Raw genomic sequence first — 15,067 nt, forward strand, 5'->3', positions numbered from 1 at the left:
TGGCTGGGGCCGGGGCCCGAGGCTGCCGGCAGACACAACCATACTCAGTGTGTTACAAGGGACACCGGACTGCACAGTCATTAGTGTTCTTATTCCGATCACTAGTCCTCCCTCACCAAGTCATGCAAGTCTCCCGTCACACATACTAACCTGCCCAATCCCAGTTATGGAGGGACAATTGCCGAGATCCTCCTCTAACAATAGAGCCTTCAAGGGTTGGTACGCAGGTAATTGCTCTTTTACACTCGGTCTGCTGACAAATGCATGAAATCCACTGAGCGTCGGAGTCTTGCCTGAGAAAAGCAGCATATGCACGGGAGATCTGTGAGTGCAGTTATCCCCACGGTGCCCTGGCTCAGCTGGGTGCGTGTATTTATTTTGTCTTCCCTCTGCAGATAGCAGCCTGGTGGCTAATGTGGAGCAGAAGCTGAAGGAAATAGACGAGGAGTGCAAAATGAAAGAGAACAGGAGGGTTGACCTGGAACTGAGCATTGTGGAAGTTAAAGAGAACCTGAAGAAAGCTGAGTCTGGCCCGGTGACACTTGGCACAGCTGTGGACACCACGCACCTGGAGAACGCAAGCCCCAAAGTATGTGCCGTGCTAAACAGCTGCTGTTTCCCAGCCAAGTGGCAGGGAGTTGCTAATCACGGCCTGGCTGTGGGGAATTGAAGTGCTTTACATCTCCCCTGTGGTAGCTACTACTAAATAATCTCAGGATTGCAGCCTCACAAATAGGGATGGGCCCAAACCTAAAGCCCAGATCCTGCCACTTCTGCACTGTGGAAAAGGAGAGATGAAAGGTGCTAGCTGGGCCCTGGGGAGACCTGTGTTTAATTCTCTGCTCTGTCATAGGCTTTGTGCATGGAGAGGTGACGTGTGTGTATATGGAGGTGAGGGGGAAACAGGGTCACCCTAGGGTCACCACAAGCCTATGGGGCCGGGCGCCTGCCCTGGTGTTTGTTCAGGTCTCGCACAGGGACCTGGGGGAATTTTACCAGGGCCAGGGGGTGGCTAATGTGTAGGAGCCCCCAGCCGGGGAGGCCTTGGAAGCCATGGCTGGAAACCACCTCGCCTCCAGGGGCTTGGGGCAGGACCACTCCTGCATGTGTTGACTCAGAGTCAGTCCTGCTTGGTCCCCCTTCCTGCATGGCAACTGGTGGAGTTGAGCCAGTCATGTGACCTTGGGGGCCAGGTGAGCTGCACCACACTGCCCCCCCCCCCCCCCCCCCAGGGAGAGGCAGGTGCGACAGCTGGGTGCTGCAGGGAGGGAACATTGCTTTCTGGAAGGGAGGGGTGAGGGAGGGAGTGTGACACAAGCTGTTCAGGGGATGGCCGAAACTTTAAATTGTGCCCCCCACACACTGTTGCGTTGCCTCTGTGTGCGTGACTGTAGGCAACTCACTTAGACCCAGACCCACAAAGGTATTTAGGTACCCCTTGACTAACCCACTGATTTCAAAGGGGAGCTAGGTGCCTAAATACTTTTTGAGGCTCTGGGTCTGAGTGTGTCTGTGCCTCAGTTCCCCATCTGCAAATTGGTGATAATAGCACTGCCCTGCCTCGCAGTGGTATTGGGAGAAAAGATGCATTAAAGAGCCTGAGGCGTGCTGAGATACTACACTAATGATGGCCAGTAACTACCTAAGCTCATTAGATCCGAACTTTGAACCTTGTGTCCATCCCTTCTTGTAACCTTTGTCCGTATTGATGACTGAAGCCAAACAGCGTGGTGGCCTGCAGTGTACTTGGTTGATAAATATAGAAATTACGGACCAAAAAGACCTATTGGGGCTCACCCTTGAAGAACTGAGCCACAAAAAGCCACAGTGTAATCCCCAGTTTGCCCCTTGATGATGTGATACTCATGTTCGTGCCGTTGCAATTGCACCCCTACAATTCAGCCTCATTGCTAGGTTGATGCCTCAGCATGGATCGGCTCTTAGAGTTAAGCAGAGTGGTTAGCTATTTTCTGGCAGGTGACTAATGCCAGGACAAGTTTAGTAACACAAAATCATCATGGTCACAACACTTACTTTTATTGTAAATACAGGTAAAAATGGCCAGTCCAGCAAGTGGCACAGAGAACTCCCCGGTCAACTCAGCAACAGCGTTAAAAAACAGGCCTTTATCCATCATGGTTACAGGAAAAGGGACGGTTCTACAGAAAGCAAAGGTAAGGCCCAGTTTAAGGTGGGGAGCAAAACGAATCCCCTTGGAACAGATGCGTATACTCAGCTGTCATTGAACTCTGTGTGCATCATTCGGTTCCATTCTCCTCTTTCAAAATCCTTTGCTTCCAGTCTTGCCTTCTCAGCACTGGAAAGTGGCTGCAGACTGCGATTGACCTGTGACGGGCAGGAATGAGAACCATTCTTCTGTGCCTTGGTCTGTTGCTCAGAGGTGATTAGCCTTGGTAATGGTTTTGCCTTGGCGGGGGTCTGCATCTGGACAGGCATCTTCATCGTCTAACTGCAATTTAACTTCCTGGCTATGGCTCTTAGAGCGCTCTCTGTCTTTACACAACCACACTGAGCTGAGCAGTACTGGACATGCTAAAGGCAGCACAATGTAACAACCCAAGCATTAAAAATCAAACACGCCCTTCTTCAGAAACTTGCCTAATCTTTGAAGCACAGTGAGGAAAGGTGAAGACAGATCATGCTGTATGTGTAGGACACAAGACAGGAGCAGTTTCCCAGCTCCACTCACTGCGTGACCTTCAGACAGCAACTTAACCCCTCTCAGCCTCTGGGCACTTTTGTAAAAGGGTGGGTGTGCTACTGGGTGGCCTCTGTTAAGCAGAGGGCCATACAAACAATTGAGACACTAGGTGGGTAGGGTAATACCTTTTACTGGACTAACTTCTCTTGGTGACAGAGACAAGCTTTCAAGCTACAGAGTTCTTCTTCAGGTTGGTGTAGTTTGAAAGCGTGTGTCTCTCATCAACAGAAGTTGGTCCAGTAAAAGATATTACCTCATCTACCTTGTCTCGCTAGTATCCTGCACCCAACACTGCAAACATACGAACACTAGGTTGTATTTATGATGGCCTATGCTTTCAGAAGTGACTTGTGATTTTTTTTTTTTTGGGTGCCCAACTTGAGAGCCCTAAACAGGGCCCAATGTTCATGCCTGTGAGTGGTACCACTGAAATATCTTAACCCCTCAGAATACTGGCTGAGTGAGCTTGAAACTGTAGGTGGAGGAATGAATGATTATAGGATACAAATTCACTTACGCAAAGACTAATGCTATTGGATTCCTTTCTGGAGCACGTGGGACAGAATTGTCTTCACAGAGGTTTGTGGTGTTGTTTTTTTGGCAGGAATGGGAGAAAAAAGGAACCAGTTAGGATGACTACATTTTCAAGGATGAACTAAAAAGACTGGAATTGCCTATACCTGGACCAGAGGATTCAGTCATTTGTAGGCGAAGGGCCAGGCTAGAGCGGCAAGCCATCCTGTCCTCTATCACCACCCTGGGCCACTTGCTCAGTAAAAAGACGTGGGACAATCTGTGATCATCAAAAACCATCCTGCCCATTCCCATGGCACAGCTGAGAATATCACAAATGGCAAGTCTTGGAATCAGCCTCCTACCCTGATTGATGTAAACAAGACTGTTACTGTACAGAGGGCTGGTTTGCATATGTCTACTTTGAAGTTCTATCATTGCATTATTAATGTTTCTTTATTAGTGATATCTCCCCTTGTAGCAGAGTGAGAGGGGGATGTGGTGCTTGTCTTTACAGGCCTGTGCTTTCTATACTCAATCGTCACTCCCAGCCAGTGTGGCTCAGAAGGTGGCCACGCAGAAGTAGGGAAAAACCCGTTCTGCTGAGAAGTGAAACCTGCACTATGGAATGGGGAAGCAGCATTAGCCAGGCATAGGAAGTCAAGGTGCATTAGAAGGAAGCGAGGGGGAGCTAAGAGTACCCCTTATCCAAGTACAAGTCAAGTCCTGGAGTAACTGTCAGTGATACGAACCATGTAGCCACCTCAACTGCTCAGAATCATTTCCCCAGCCTTTCATGTGCCAGAATACAAGGATGATCCCTGCTTAATTGTCTGTCTGTCTGTAAGTAAAGGGGCAGGTTTTGGAGCGTGGGAGCCTAGTTCAAAGGGATATGCCCAAAAGCTGTTGCTAGGAGATTGAATTTATCTTGCTTTATGAAAATAGTGAGGGTTGTCAGAGAGCCAGAGCCTCACCTGAGAACAACAGGATAGTGTTGGAGGTTACCTGTGAGGGTCTAATAGCAATGTTTGTTACAAAATGAGGGAGTAGCATGCAACCTCCCCGCCCTTCAAATTATGTAGCTTTGGGTTGTTGGAGCCAGAGCCAAATTGCAGGGCTGACCCATAGGGGACGAAGGGAAATAACACCCCGCCCAACCACACATACATTTCCCTCATTACTGGTTTTCCCATCTGGGCCTAACTTGGAATAGTGCTGCCCTGGCCCATCTTTGTAGAGAAAGAGGTTGCAGGTCTGACTGAAAGCAAGTGGTTCTTCTGTGTGTGTAGTACACACATATTACAGCCCCAATATTCTACAGCACATACAGACGTGTCCTGTGAGAGAGACCCCCCTACACTAATGCCCTACTCATGGGACAGGCTTAGCTGCAGCATCGCCAACCCTCCAGGCTTGCCCTGGAGGCCTCAAGAATAAAAGATTGTCATGTGATGAAACCTCCAGGATTAAGGCCAACCAAAATTGGCCACCTACCTGAGATGAGGTAACAGCCAGAACAGAGGCCTGATTCTTCTGGCTTCCATAGCTGCCATTGGACTCTACACCGCATTGCTGTAACTGTGAGTCTAGCTGTATTTGAGGAGTCAGCAGAAGTTTCTATAAAACCCTGTCCGGTGTTAAAGAATTTTTACAACTGAAAAATGGACCCTGGAGTTGGAAGCCTGGTTGGCAAAGACTGAGTCCCACCCACCCACACTTTCCAATAGTAATTGTTGCTCATTGATTTTGCTCTTCTAAAGTTAGACATTTAAACAGGAGGGGAGATGAAATAATCAGCTCACCAACAGTGCTGGGGTCCTGGGGAAGGGCCCCCCCCCCTTCCTAGCCTGTGGAACCGGCAGGCTCCTTCACTATCCAGCTAGGTTGGATTAGCTTTTTTGGAGCCCCTGGTTCTGCAGGCTGCCGTACCAAAGGACAGTTCCTGCCACGGCAGCTCTCAGCACCACAGGACTGGAGTCCCTAGGGATGCTCCAGCCCTGGGGGCAGACCCTGCAGCCGATACCACAGCATGGCCTTCTGCACACTCACCAGCCCAGCAGGCAAGGAGCTCTAAGAGGGGATGCTGACAGATTTCCTCAGCCCTGGTGTTTCTCCAAGACCAAGTGTGATCTCAGCCTTTAACACTTTGCATGGTCAGCAGCTCCTCTGTGGTGCAATTAACTCACAAGGGTTGGACAAGGAACTACAAGGCTGACTCACTCCACTATTTAGCCTTCAGCATTAATTGAACCACCAGGGCCAGAAGCAGGCAATCCCGCCAGGGGCCACTAGGTGGAAGCGCAGCATCACACTTTCCTATTCTCTGGCTTTTTGATTAGCCAATCTGGCCCCACTCCCAGTTAGATCAGGTAAAAGGGGTTCTGCTCTATTAGACTCATTGGATCCAGCTATTTAACAAGGTTCTTATGCAGCTTCAAAGAATTAACACTCACAAGTCACCTTGAAACTGACTCTCTATGCCAGAGGGGGAGATTAAATGCAAAGGGAACCAATGAAGGCCAGCTCCACAATTTATACCCAGCCCTCCTCCCATTGTTGTTTTTTATTTTTTAAAAAAGCCTCATCTCTTCACTAGCCGTACAGTGGTGTTTAGCTGCTTTCCTTCAGTACTTTCCCCTGACCATCTCGGGAAGAACGCATTAGGGCCCTGCCTCGGCAAAGCCTGTCGGGAGATTCTGCAAGGCAAGACAGGGCAGTTACTTCAGCATCAAATGCCAGGTTTGCCTTTGAAAGTCTGCCCCTAAACACAAGCGTTGCTGACTCCAGGCCTTGGAGAACAAGGAGTGCATTCACAAACCTCTAAATCCCTAGCACTGGTCTCTGTTACGTTCAGAAATGTAACGTAGACAAAGACACAACTGTGGTGGAGGGTCTCACAAAAATCCAGGTTTCTCTCCCCTCAACACAGGTGGGGTATTGGCCCCACCAAACTTTCATTTTCTACCCACCATGCATTTCCTGTCCCATGAGAGCCTTACCATGTCACCCCCCGCCCCCCTTTGCTATAACATGAAAGCTTCACTTTAGCATGTCATTGCATCCTGCCCTGTCCACCCCACACCCTTCTCCTGACATGGTGGAGGAAACCCTCTTACTTGTAGACAGAGCTGGAAGAACAGCTGCCTGATCCTCCATGCCCTGTTGCTGCAGAGTGGTCCTCCTGGTGTATCTATTCCTAGGAATTACATCTAATACTGACTCTTATCAGGGGATTGAGAGCATCGAGCACTTTCCACATCCACCAACTGGGTGAGTCCTGACCCATGCTGTTTACCTACGACAAAACGTTAAACAGTGAATGCCTCTGTCATTGCCATGGTCTTCCTAATTCAATGCTGTTTTCTTGGGCATAACTGTGACCCATCCCGTGACGCTTTAAAGATTTTTTTTTTAAATAAAGGTTGAATATGTTAAATTAGGGGGCTGCTTTTTTAAACAGCAGGTGGTGGTTGTTTTTTTTTTAAAAGGAACAAGCCAGGACCAGTCCGTCTCCCCAGCTGATCACAAGTGTAACTGGTGTTACAGCCTTACACAAACCCAGAAGGGGAAAAACATAACTAACATCCCTTTTGTCCACTAGGTAGTAGCCTTGTGACATGCTGTTTGTGCTACAAGCTCTTAATGACACTAACAGGAACAGGTTCACTTGGGAAGAGAGGGAAAATAAAATCGGTCATAAATGTATGTCTTAGCCCAGCCTTCACTGCACTCCAAAATGAAGGAAAAAACCCCATCCTCTTAAGTAAGCTGCCTGTTGCATGTGTCTGAGAAAGGAGTCGCCACTTTGTGAATATAAAATCCCCTCCCTGAAACAGTCAGCTTGGTATCACAGCAACAACACGAACTACATGGTAAGGCCCAGGTCATCCATCTCTGCTTCACCCCAATTGTGCTGGGTTTCTTGGTAGAGTTACCACATGCCCTGAGAAACCAAATCAACACACCCTTTCAGAGCTGCTCTACCCATAGTTTTTGTACTGTTTTAAATTATTTCCATTAGGGGTGGTGGGTGTTTTGTGTTTGTTTTTTTAACTGATGTAAAGTTTTATACCAGTAAAACTCCTAGCGTAGATGCAGTGAGCCTGGTATAACAGTGGCTTATAGCAGCATAGTTTATTCCTCTAAACTTCTGGTATAACTTATTCCCAAAGGTGTACACAAGGAAATTGTGCATATACCAGTCTAGCTTGTCACTTTAGGGGGATTGTACCACTTCATAGTTAAAGCCGGGCAATTAGTGTGCATAGGCAGGCTCTAAGTACATAAAATGGAAATGTATATTGCTTCTCTGTCAAGCACATTAGGTCATGGTTGCAAAGTGCTTTGAGAGAGTCGCAGCAGAAAGGCACATATCAATACAAATTAATTAACAAGCCCATTACCATCCAGTGGACTATCGACAGCGATAGCTCAAAGAGAAGGAATAGTTTCTGTCCATACATCATTTATGGAATGTAAATGGGAGGAACAGTTGCTTTCCTAAGCGATTCTTATCTTTTACAAACCATTGCTCCTCCGCCTGGTGTTAAATGTCCAATTAATCATCCCTGGTAAAAACGACACTAAGAGACAAACGACACATCATGAATCATTCTGGTAACAAAGAATGCAGCCAAGAATCCAGTCACAGGGCAGGATCCTTCAAGGCGCTCCTCACATGAGCAGCATGGTGCTTCCTCAGGAGAGCTAGTTCCAATGAGGCCAACAGGAGCCCTCCCGTAAGCACGACGCAGTTGAGTAAGTGTTTGCAGGATTGGGCCCACAGGCCGGCCTCTTCAGGAGTCCTAACTTGCATCAGATTTGCAGAGAACAGCTGATTTACTTCGCTCACGGCAATGTTTATCGAGTTAACGTCTAAATATACATCTCTCTCTATCACTAATCACTTGGTTATTTACTGGCATCTACTGGAGTTTTAACATATACACAACTCAGCATTCCTGTGCCAGCTGTCCATCAAGGAAACAACAGTGAACATCAATAGATCTAGGCATCTAGTACAAAAGTCTCATTTTCTGTGAAAATGACTTACAAACACATTGATAAAATACAAAACTTGTTAGCCCTGCTCCTCATGGAAAAGTTCTCTGGGAATTTAATAGCGTTCGACAGAAACTACATGTAGGATTTTCAAAAGTGCTCAGTGCTGGTGTGACTCAGCTCCCATTAAAGTCTGTGGTAAAGTTTCCACAGAATTCAAGAAGTGCAGAGGCTGGCCACTGCCGAGTTTAATACATAGAATTTAATACAGGATCATTATTACAGTGGTGCCTAAAGACAGCTAACAGGCCTCTGATGCTGTACCAATACATAGTAAAAGATAGTCCTGGCCCTGAAGCGCTTGAAACAGCGTGCACATATAGTGTTTATATATCTGTTTGTCAAACATCTCTGTATCTTTTGGACATTGAGACACTGATCCAATATCCACCGAAGTCAATGGGGCTGGATACGGCTGTATAATATGACAGAAGCACGAACGGGACTTGTTCTGGAAGAACATCCATTGCTATAACGCCAGGGTTTTTCTTAACAGATTTCTTTTACCATCCCTTCTTCTTGCTTTGAAGGCACTGGACAATCCTTCATTGACTGCTGAGGTATCTCGCAGTCTGACGTAAACAAATCAGAGCAGCTGTCTCCTCAGCACTTTTGAAAATCCGTCCACTTACTCAGATGCCTATATATGGATCTTAGGAGTCTAACTCCAAGATCCCGTTTTAGAAGATCTTGCCTAAAATATTTATGGACATTGTTTGGGACAAGAACCAAATTACTCCACTTTCATCATGCATATTGTTTAGGCTTAGTTTAAACAAGCTACCTATGTTGTACGGGACAAAGCCTCCTGTCTTCACACAAGCAAAAATTCCCAGTGAAGTCTGATTAAGGAATCAGCAGGAACTGGCCCAGTATTTGTGACTTTTATAGGTTAACAACTCATCTCAACGAGGTCTTTGAACTTCTCATGCCAGTTACAGGTCACAACAACACACCTATCTCACTGCAAAGGCCAGACACCTTCTGACAGGAAAGCAACCAGCAAACCAAAGAAAAAGACAAGAAAACAGATTTTTTTTAGGTCTTCTGAGGAAGCAGTGGGAATGTTAAAGACAGACGCGCCTAGCACTAAAAGTAAAAACACTATCTCAGATTCAGTAGTTACAGAAGGGCAAGATGTTACTTGTTTTAAAAGGAGAGTCAGGGAAAATAAAGCTGAAGAGGGTGAAATGTATGGCACTCACATTCCACTTTATGACATGAGACCAGGCTTTCCCACTGAAGTCAACATACGGCCATCTGAAGGGATCATCCAACTTGCTACGGGGAGAGAATCATTCCTGTTTCCCATTAGTTAGCTCCCAAACGCCCAATTACTCCCAGTGAAAATTTGGCATTTTCCTCTCTAGAAAAAGCTTTTGTTTTCACCCCAACAGATCTTACTCTACCACCCATTTTGCTAAATCACCTCTCCTCCTGCTGCTTGGTAACTGTGCAAGGTCCGAACAATCTTCCAACTTTTAGGGTCTGAACTTCCCATCAAGTACTTTCTTATTAAGGATTTCTGTTTAACTTCAAACTAGGCTCCAGGAGTGAATTTAAAGAAGGACCATGTGTAAGTGCCAAGCCACCTCCGCTTTTTAACTAAAAATTGCCAGATTATGGGTCTGTGCATTGTGCAAGACCATTTTTGTTTTTCGAACTGAGATAGAGAGACCAGGAAGTTAAAAGGCAACCCCGATGCACTGACACCTTTCAAGCTGCAAGTTGGTTTTATTTTCCCCCTAAACAAACAAAGTAACTTTTTTTAGCCCAGACCCCACAAGTGCTTTCTCTGGTGCTCGTTATTCACACCTGTGTCATATCAGGATCTACACAGTGAGACAGTTTTATTTATGGCTGTTCATTTGGTAGAACATTGGTTCCTTTAACTGCACCATGACCACCTGGGTTTCTCTTTTGCCTTTCTACAGCAGGTCAAAAAGCCAACAGGTCCACCTGCTCCCATTGGCCAGCCACATCCATTCATACATATACTGATTGATATACTGTCCTCTACAAGTGCAACAGACTGCAGGGACCTTCAAGTCTGATTCTGCAAACATGGCCAGGTGAGACATCACGAGTCTCCTTGACTTCAAAGCACAATGCCAGGTAGTAAATGTTTACAGGGCCTGGCCTCGTATGCAGCTGTGTCTGTGGCCTAATGTATCTGGGATTCGGTATATGAAAATGATCACAACAGTTCAGTCCCTTTTTAATGCACGTCATACTATGAGCCAAATTCCTCCTTCCTTTACAACAGGCAAACAAAGTCAATGGGACGTGCAACTGAAGGCATATTTAGCCCACCATGGTTAAGATATTGCAGAGGGAAGTCCTTGTCTGAATTACAATTTTCTGTCCATTCTGTCAAATTCTACTTGCTTCACTGCGGATTCATAGACAGGACAGGCCTGATTTTCAGCTGAGCTGAGCACTGCAGCTCCCATTGACGTCACTTGGAATAGTGGGTGCTCAGCCCCTCCTAGAACCAGACCCTAAGGTATTTCTATATTTCTGTGGTTTTCCCATTATCACACAGCTCTTCTGGAGTGGGGGGAACCAATAAAATAAGCCAACTGGGGGTTTCATTGGCCTTAGAGCTGGGATGAATTTGACCCAATGAGTCATGGTTCACTACAGATAGTAATACCTAGCTCTTATAGAGCATTTTCCATCAGTAGATCTCAAAACACTTTACAAAGGAGGTCTACCTCGTTGTCCCCATTTTAAAGAGGCATGGAGAGGGGAAGGATACTGGCCCGAGGTCATTCAGCTGGCCCGTGGCAAAGCCAGGAATAGAACCCACGTCTCCCAAGTCCTAGTCCAGTCCTCTATCCACTAGGCCTCACTGCCTTTATCTCCATGATCAGCCTGATTTTCCCAGCACTTTCCCGACGTGTCGCCTTCTTAGCTGCCTAGGAATGTCATCTTCCACCAGCCGAGAAAGCTGACGAGGCATGGAACACGCCGTTTTCATACTTCTCCAGGGCTGTTAGTTTTATGCTGTATTCTATCCATATTACACACTAAAACGATGACACCAAAAAAAAAAATGTAAGGAACCAAAAGCCAAGCACTCAAAAGTTACGAAATGCCAGAATTCAGATTATCTGTGCCACCTTAACTGGGCCCCCGCATGCGTGGGCGCCTAACTCCTTACAGCTCCTTTGAAAAACTCAGTTAAACACCCTCCATCTTGCATATCACCATTCTCTGTACTGTGGCAGCACCTAGGGGCCCCAATCAGAGATCCGAGCTCTATTCCACTAGACACTGTATCTACAACCACAACAAAAAATGGTTTCTGCACCAAGGAGCTTAAAGTCTGTGGTTTTATCCAGACCAGTTTGCCCATCCATATTTTAAATGAAGCAAATTCATGGGGGAAAAAATCCCTGGTTTTACCAGGCCTCTTCCCCACACTCAGCCTTATCCCAGTAAAATTTATGTGCTTCAGAAATGCTCATATTAGCAGTGTATTAAAACAAAAGTATATCTATATAGCATGGTTACAATCGTACAACATAGGTGCATAATCAAGCCTAAGGGTTCATTAGATCTATACAAATCTTCTCTGTATGCAACATAGTATGAGGAACATATTGTAAATACCTTTATACTTTTAAGAAAGCACATTGCAATTACTCAAGTCGTACACTGTACAAAAGCTAAAGGAAGAAGAGCCAACTCTGTGTTAAAGGCAAGCTGCCAAAAGACAGTGAAAGTGAAGCAGAATTTAACCTGTGCATCTGTTAGACAAAATATACAGCAGAAAATGCCAGAGTGTTGTAAATATTACAGCGAAGCAGGGCAAGGGATAATAGCATAGTCTCTCTACCACCACAAACCATGCAGGGAGTGCAAGATGACAGAGAATATTTTCAGAGCAGAATTTGGCTGGAAGTGGAACCAGCTCCCCAGATGTTTCCCCAGTGTAAAATACAAACTGTGGCTTTGGATGGTAGCCGAGAGACTGCTGTAGCCCATTCTTTCCAGAACAGAACCCATGGACACTTTTACAGAAGAAGTAACACCAAAGCGGCAACCAGGCCAGCCATAAATAAGGGAGAAGGGTTAGTGCCTCTTCCTGCTTCCAATGTCAGTCCGGCAATTGCGCTTCCGTCGCTGCTTGCCTCAGGTGCGGAAGCCAAAGGATGATCGACGGGCGGCTGAGCAGAGCCAAAGTGGAAGTTCTCCTTTATTTCTTCCAGCATAAGGTATAGACTAGCATTGCTGCTGTTGCAGAACTAGCTTTAATCTCCATGAGTGGGTTAGACCATTGTCCTTTAGACAGCCACCCTGTGAAATAATCAGTCTCTCTTTTGGTACATCTGTGTGACTAGTAAAACATGGGGCCAAGGCACTTGGATGAAGGGGGTTTTCTTCTCTTTGCTATTACCCTGAACACTGAACCCTAGAAGCTACAACCCTGAACACTGGCAGTTGCAGTTAATCTTTCTGGCTCTGCTCTGCGCACAGCAGAACTGGAGTTTCTGCTTTCAGTCTCTCCAAGGCGATGGGCTCCATGAGGAAAGCAGTTAACAACAACATAATATAGTAGTTAAATAGCCCCAGGAGAGCAATCGTGTATGTCTAATAGCTTCACAGGTGATCCACTGAGCGACACCCTCTGAAAGGTGCTGGCCTGGGGCCAGATTCTGTTCTTTGGAGGTGCATGTGCAGCTCCTATCGAACTTATGGCTCAGCCTCGCCTGCTCCATGTAAAGCTGCCAGCTAGCCTGCTGGGTGAAGAGCGATCAGCATAAAACCATTAAGGGAGCCAGACGTGCTGCCTATTATGGTTCCTATCCCCTGTTCATCACAATGGTATTTCCGCCTTTCAAGGGGGCCAGTTTTACAGAGACCTCCCCCAACGGGAGGATAGAGCTTCCTGGTAAAGCCATGGAACGAGCATTCCCAGCACTCAGAAAGGAGCCTGGGTTTGGCTTGGAGGAGAGGGGCAAAGAAAGGAGGCGTGATAAGCGAGGGTAAAAGAAGAGGGGCAAACAGAGAGTTTGCAAAAGGGAGCTGATGGAGACAGAAGCCGTGGTTGAATCCAACACAGCAGCCAGGTTCCAAAACACAGTAAGGTGCAGTGTATGCAACCGACCGCAACCCCATTTGTAACCAGCTCTGGAACCCTTACACTGCTGTATTTGTAGCACAGATGACTCGGACAAACCCCCAGCTGTCCTAGGGAGAGTTTGGCATGAACCAAGCATGCAGGATCAGGCCGCAAATGGTATCGTTTACATAAAAAACCCAATTCAGTAGACTCAGCTCCTTAGCACACCAGATCCAAAGCAGTCCTTAGCTTAGCCCAGGATGTGTCCTCCGCACTGTGTGTGGACTACTCCGCTCTAGGCTTTAAACAAGTCATTTTTCAGCCATCACCTACCGTTCGATTTACATAGTAAACTAATCTGATCTCTAGGACTAAAATAGCCAAGCTCATCTTGTAAATATAGCAACGTACGTATTAACTGCTGCAGCTCCATTTTAGAGTTGTTTCAAGTTAAGGCCCCTCCTAACAACAACAAAATGCAGCTAATAAAAATGCCCATTAAGCCAAACCATATTACCTCACTCAGAAACAAACACAAACAAAGAAAAGAGCTAAGCAAGGGAACATCACTGCATCTGGGATTGAGAAATCAGTAACGCATAACAAAGCCCATCACTAGCTCTCACTTTCATTTGTCTTCCTGTGTTTATCCAATAATTCATTCTAGTGACTTCAACTATAGGAATATTTAACTGGGGCTGGTAAGTAGCGTACGGAAATTACAGCCAGACCAACGGAGCTGAACTGATTTACTGGAGCTGAGGACCCGGCTCTTTGTTTGCACAGCCATACCTATAGTTTATAGAGTCATAGATTTTAAGCCCCGAAGGGACCCTCGTCTGACCTCCCCTATAACACAGGCCACAGAATTTCACTCCCTATTTTCGCCATCTAGATTGTAATTTCTGGTTGAGCTAGGGCATCTCTTTTGGAAAGACATCCAGTCTTGATTTACGGATTTCAAGTGATAAGAATCCCCTCCACACCCGTTGGTCAGTTGTTTCAATGGTTAATTACTCTCGTTGTTAAAAATGTGCACTTTATATAGCTCTGTTTACAGATACATTATTTAGGCTAACCCCTTTCGGCTTGAACCCCAGAATTACTCCAGCCTTCTCTAATAGTCTGCTGCCAACTCACAGATCTTTCAAACAACATACGTGAAACACCAAAATCTTGGAGTGGAAAAGCAAAATGGTCAATAATAAATATTGAAACACAAAATATTGAGTTATTACAAAAGAAAAAAAATATTGACTACTGATAAGCCCAGCTGGTGTCCTGTGTGAACTTGGAGACATTACTTCAGTCTCTGTGCCAGATTAAATCATTCATTGAAATACCTGGTGGTTGCTTGCCAGATAGTCTTGTATATTAATGGCTGCAAGCAAACATTAGTGAAAGGAGAACTGCACAGTGAAACTGCCCAACTCAGTGTCCCGACTGAGCGTGCCTTTTTGCATGTCGGAGAGCTCTGTTAAGCTGCTGCAAACCGCTGGGATTTCGTTGGATGTGAAAGTTTGTGGGAGGGACCGGTGATCTTGAAAAATCGCCCCTTAAAATTCCTGTTACAATAAAAATAAACAAATGTCGAGAAAGAAGAATGGTCCCCAATACAAAATCAATGTTCAATTATTTGTACAGATAAAGTACATTTCAGACAATACTAGCAGATGCAATGGCAACAGGCACATACTGTG

At 46.0% G+C, this 15,067-nt stretch overlaps 2 protein-coding genes across 6 annotated transcripts in view; one reads left to right on the forward strand and one right to left on the reverse strand.

Moving 5' to 3' along the window:
* AFAP1L2 (actin filament associated protein 1 like 2) overlaps window positions 1-6,677 on the forward strand; it is a 121,374-nt gene extending 114,697 nt beyond the window's left edge. For all 3 annotated transcript variants that reach the window (XM_073354295.2, XM_073354297.2, XM_073354298.2), the window contains 3 exons: window positions 396-589; window positions 2,052-2,174; window positions 3,327-6,677. In XM_073354295.2, coding sequence (XP_073210396.1) covers window positions 396-589; window positions 2,052-2,174; window positions 3,327-3,353 — 344 coding nt within the window. In that variant the 3' untranslated portion in view covers window positions 3,354-6,677. The remainder of the gene's footprint in view (window positions 1-395; window positions 590-2,051; window positions 2,175-3,326) is intronic.
* The window catches only part of VWA2 (von Willebrand factor A domain containing 2), an 80,597-nt gene continuing 67,545 nt past the window's right edge, over window positions 2,016-15,067 (reverse strand). For all 3 annotated transcript variants that reach the window (XM_073354301.2, XM_073354299.2, XM_073354300.2), the window contains one exon: window positions 2,016-14,932. In XM_073354301.2, coding sequence (XP_073210402.2) covers window positions 14,799-14,932 — 134 coding nt within the window. In that variant the 3' untranslated portion in view covers window positions 2,016-14,798. The remainder of the gene's footprint in view (window positions 14,933-15,067) is intronic.

This window comes from Lepidochelys kempii, chromosome 7 (genome assembly GCF_965140285.1).
Source record: "Lepidochelys kempii isolate rLepKem1 chromosome 7, rLepKem1.hap1, whole genome shotgun sequence".
In the NCBI taxonomy this organism is placed as follows: Eukaryota; Metazoa; Chordata; order Testudines; family Cheloniidae; genus Lepidochelys; species Lepidochelys kempii.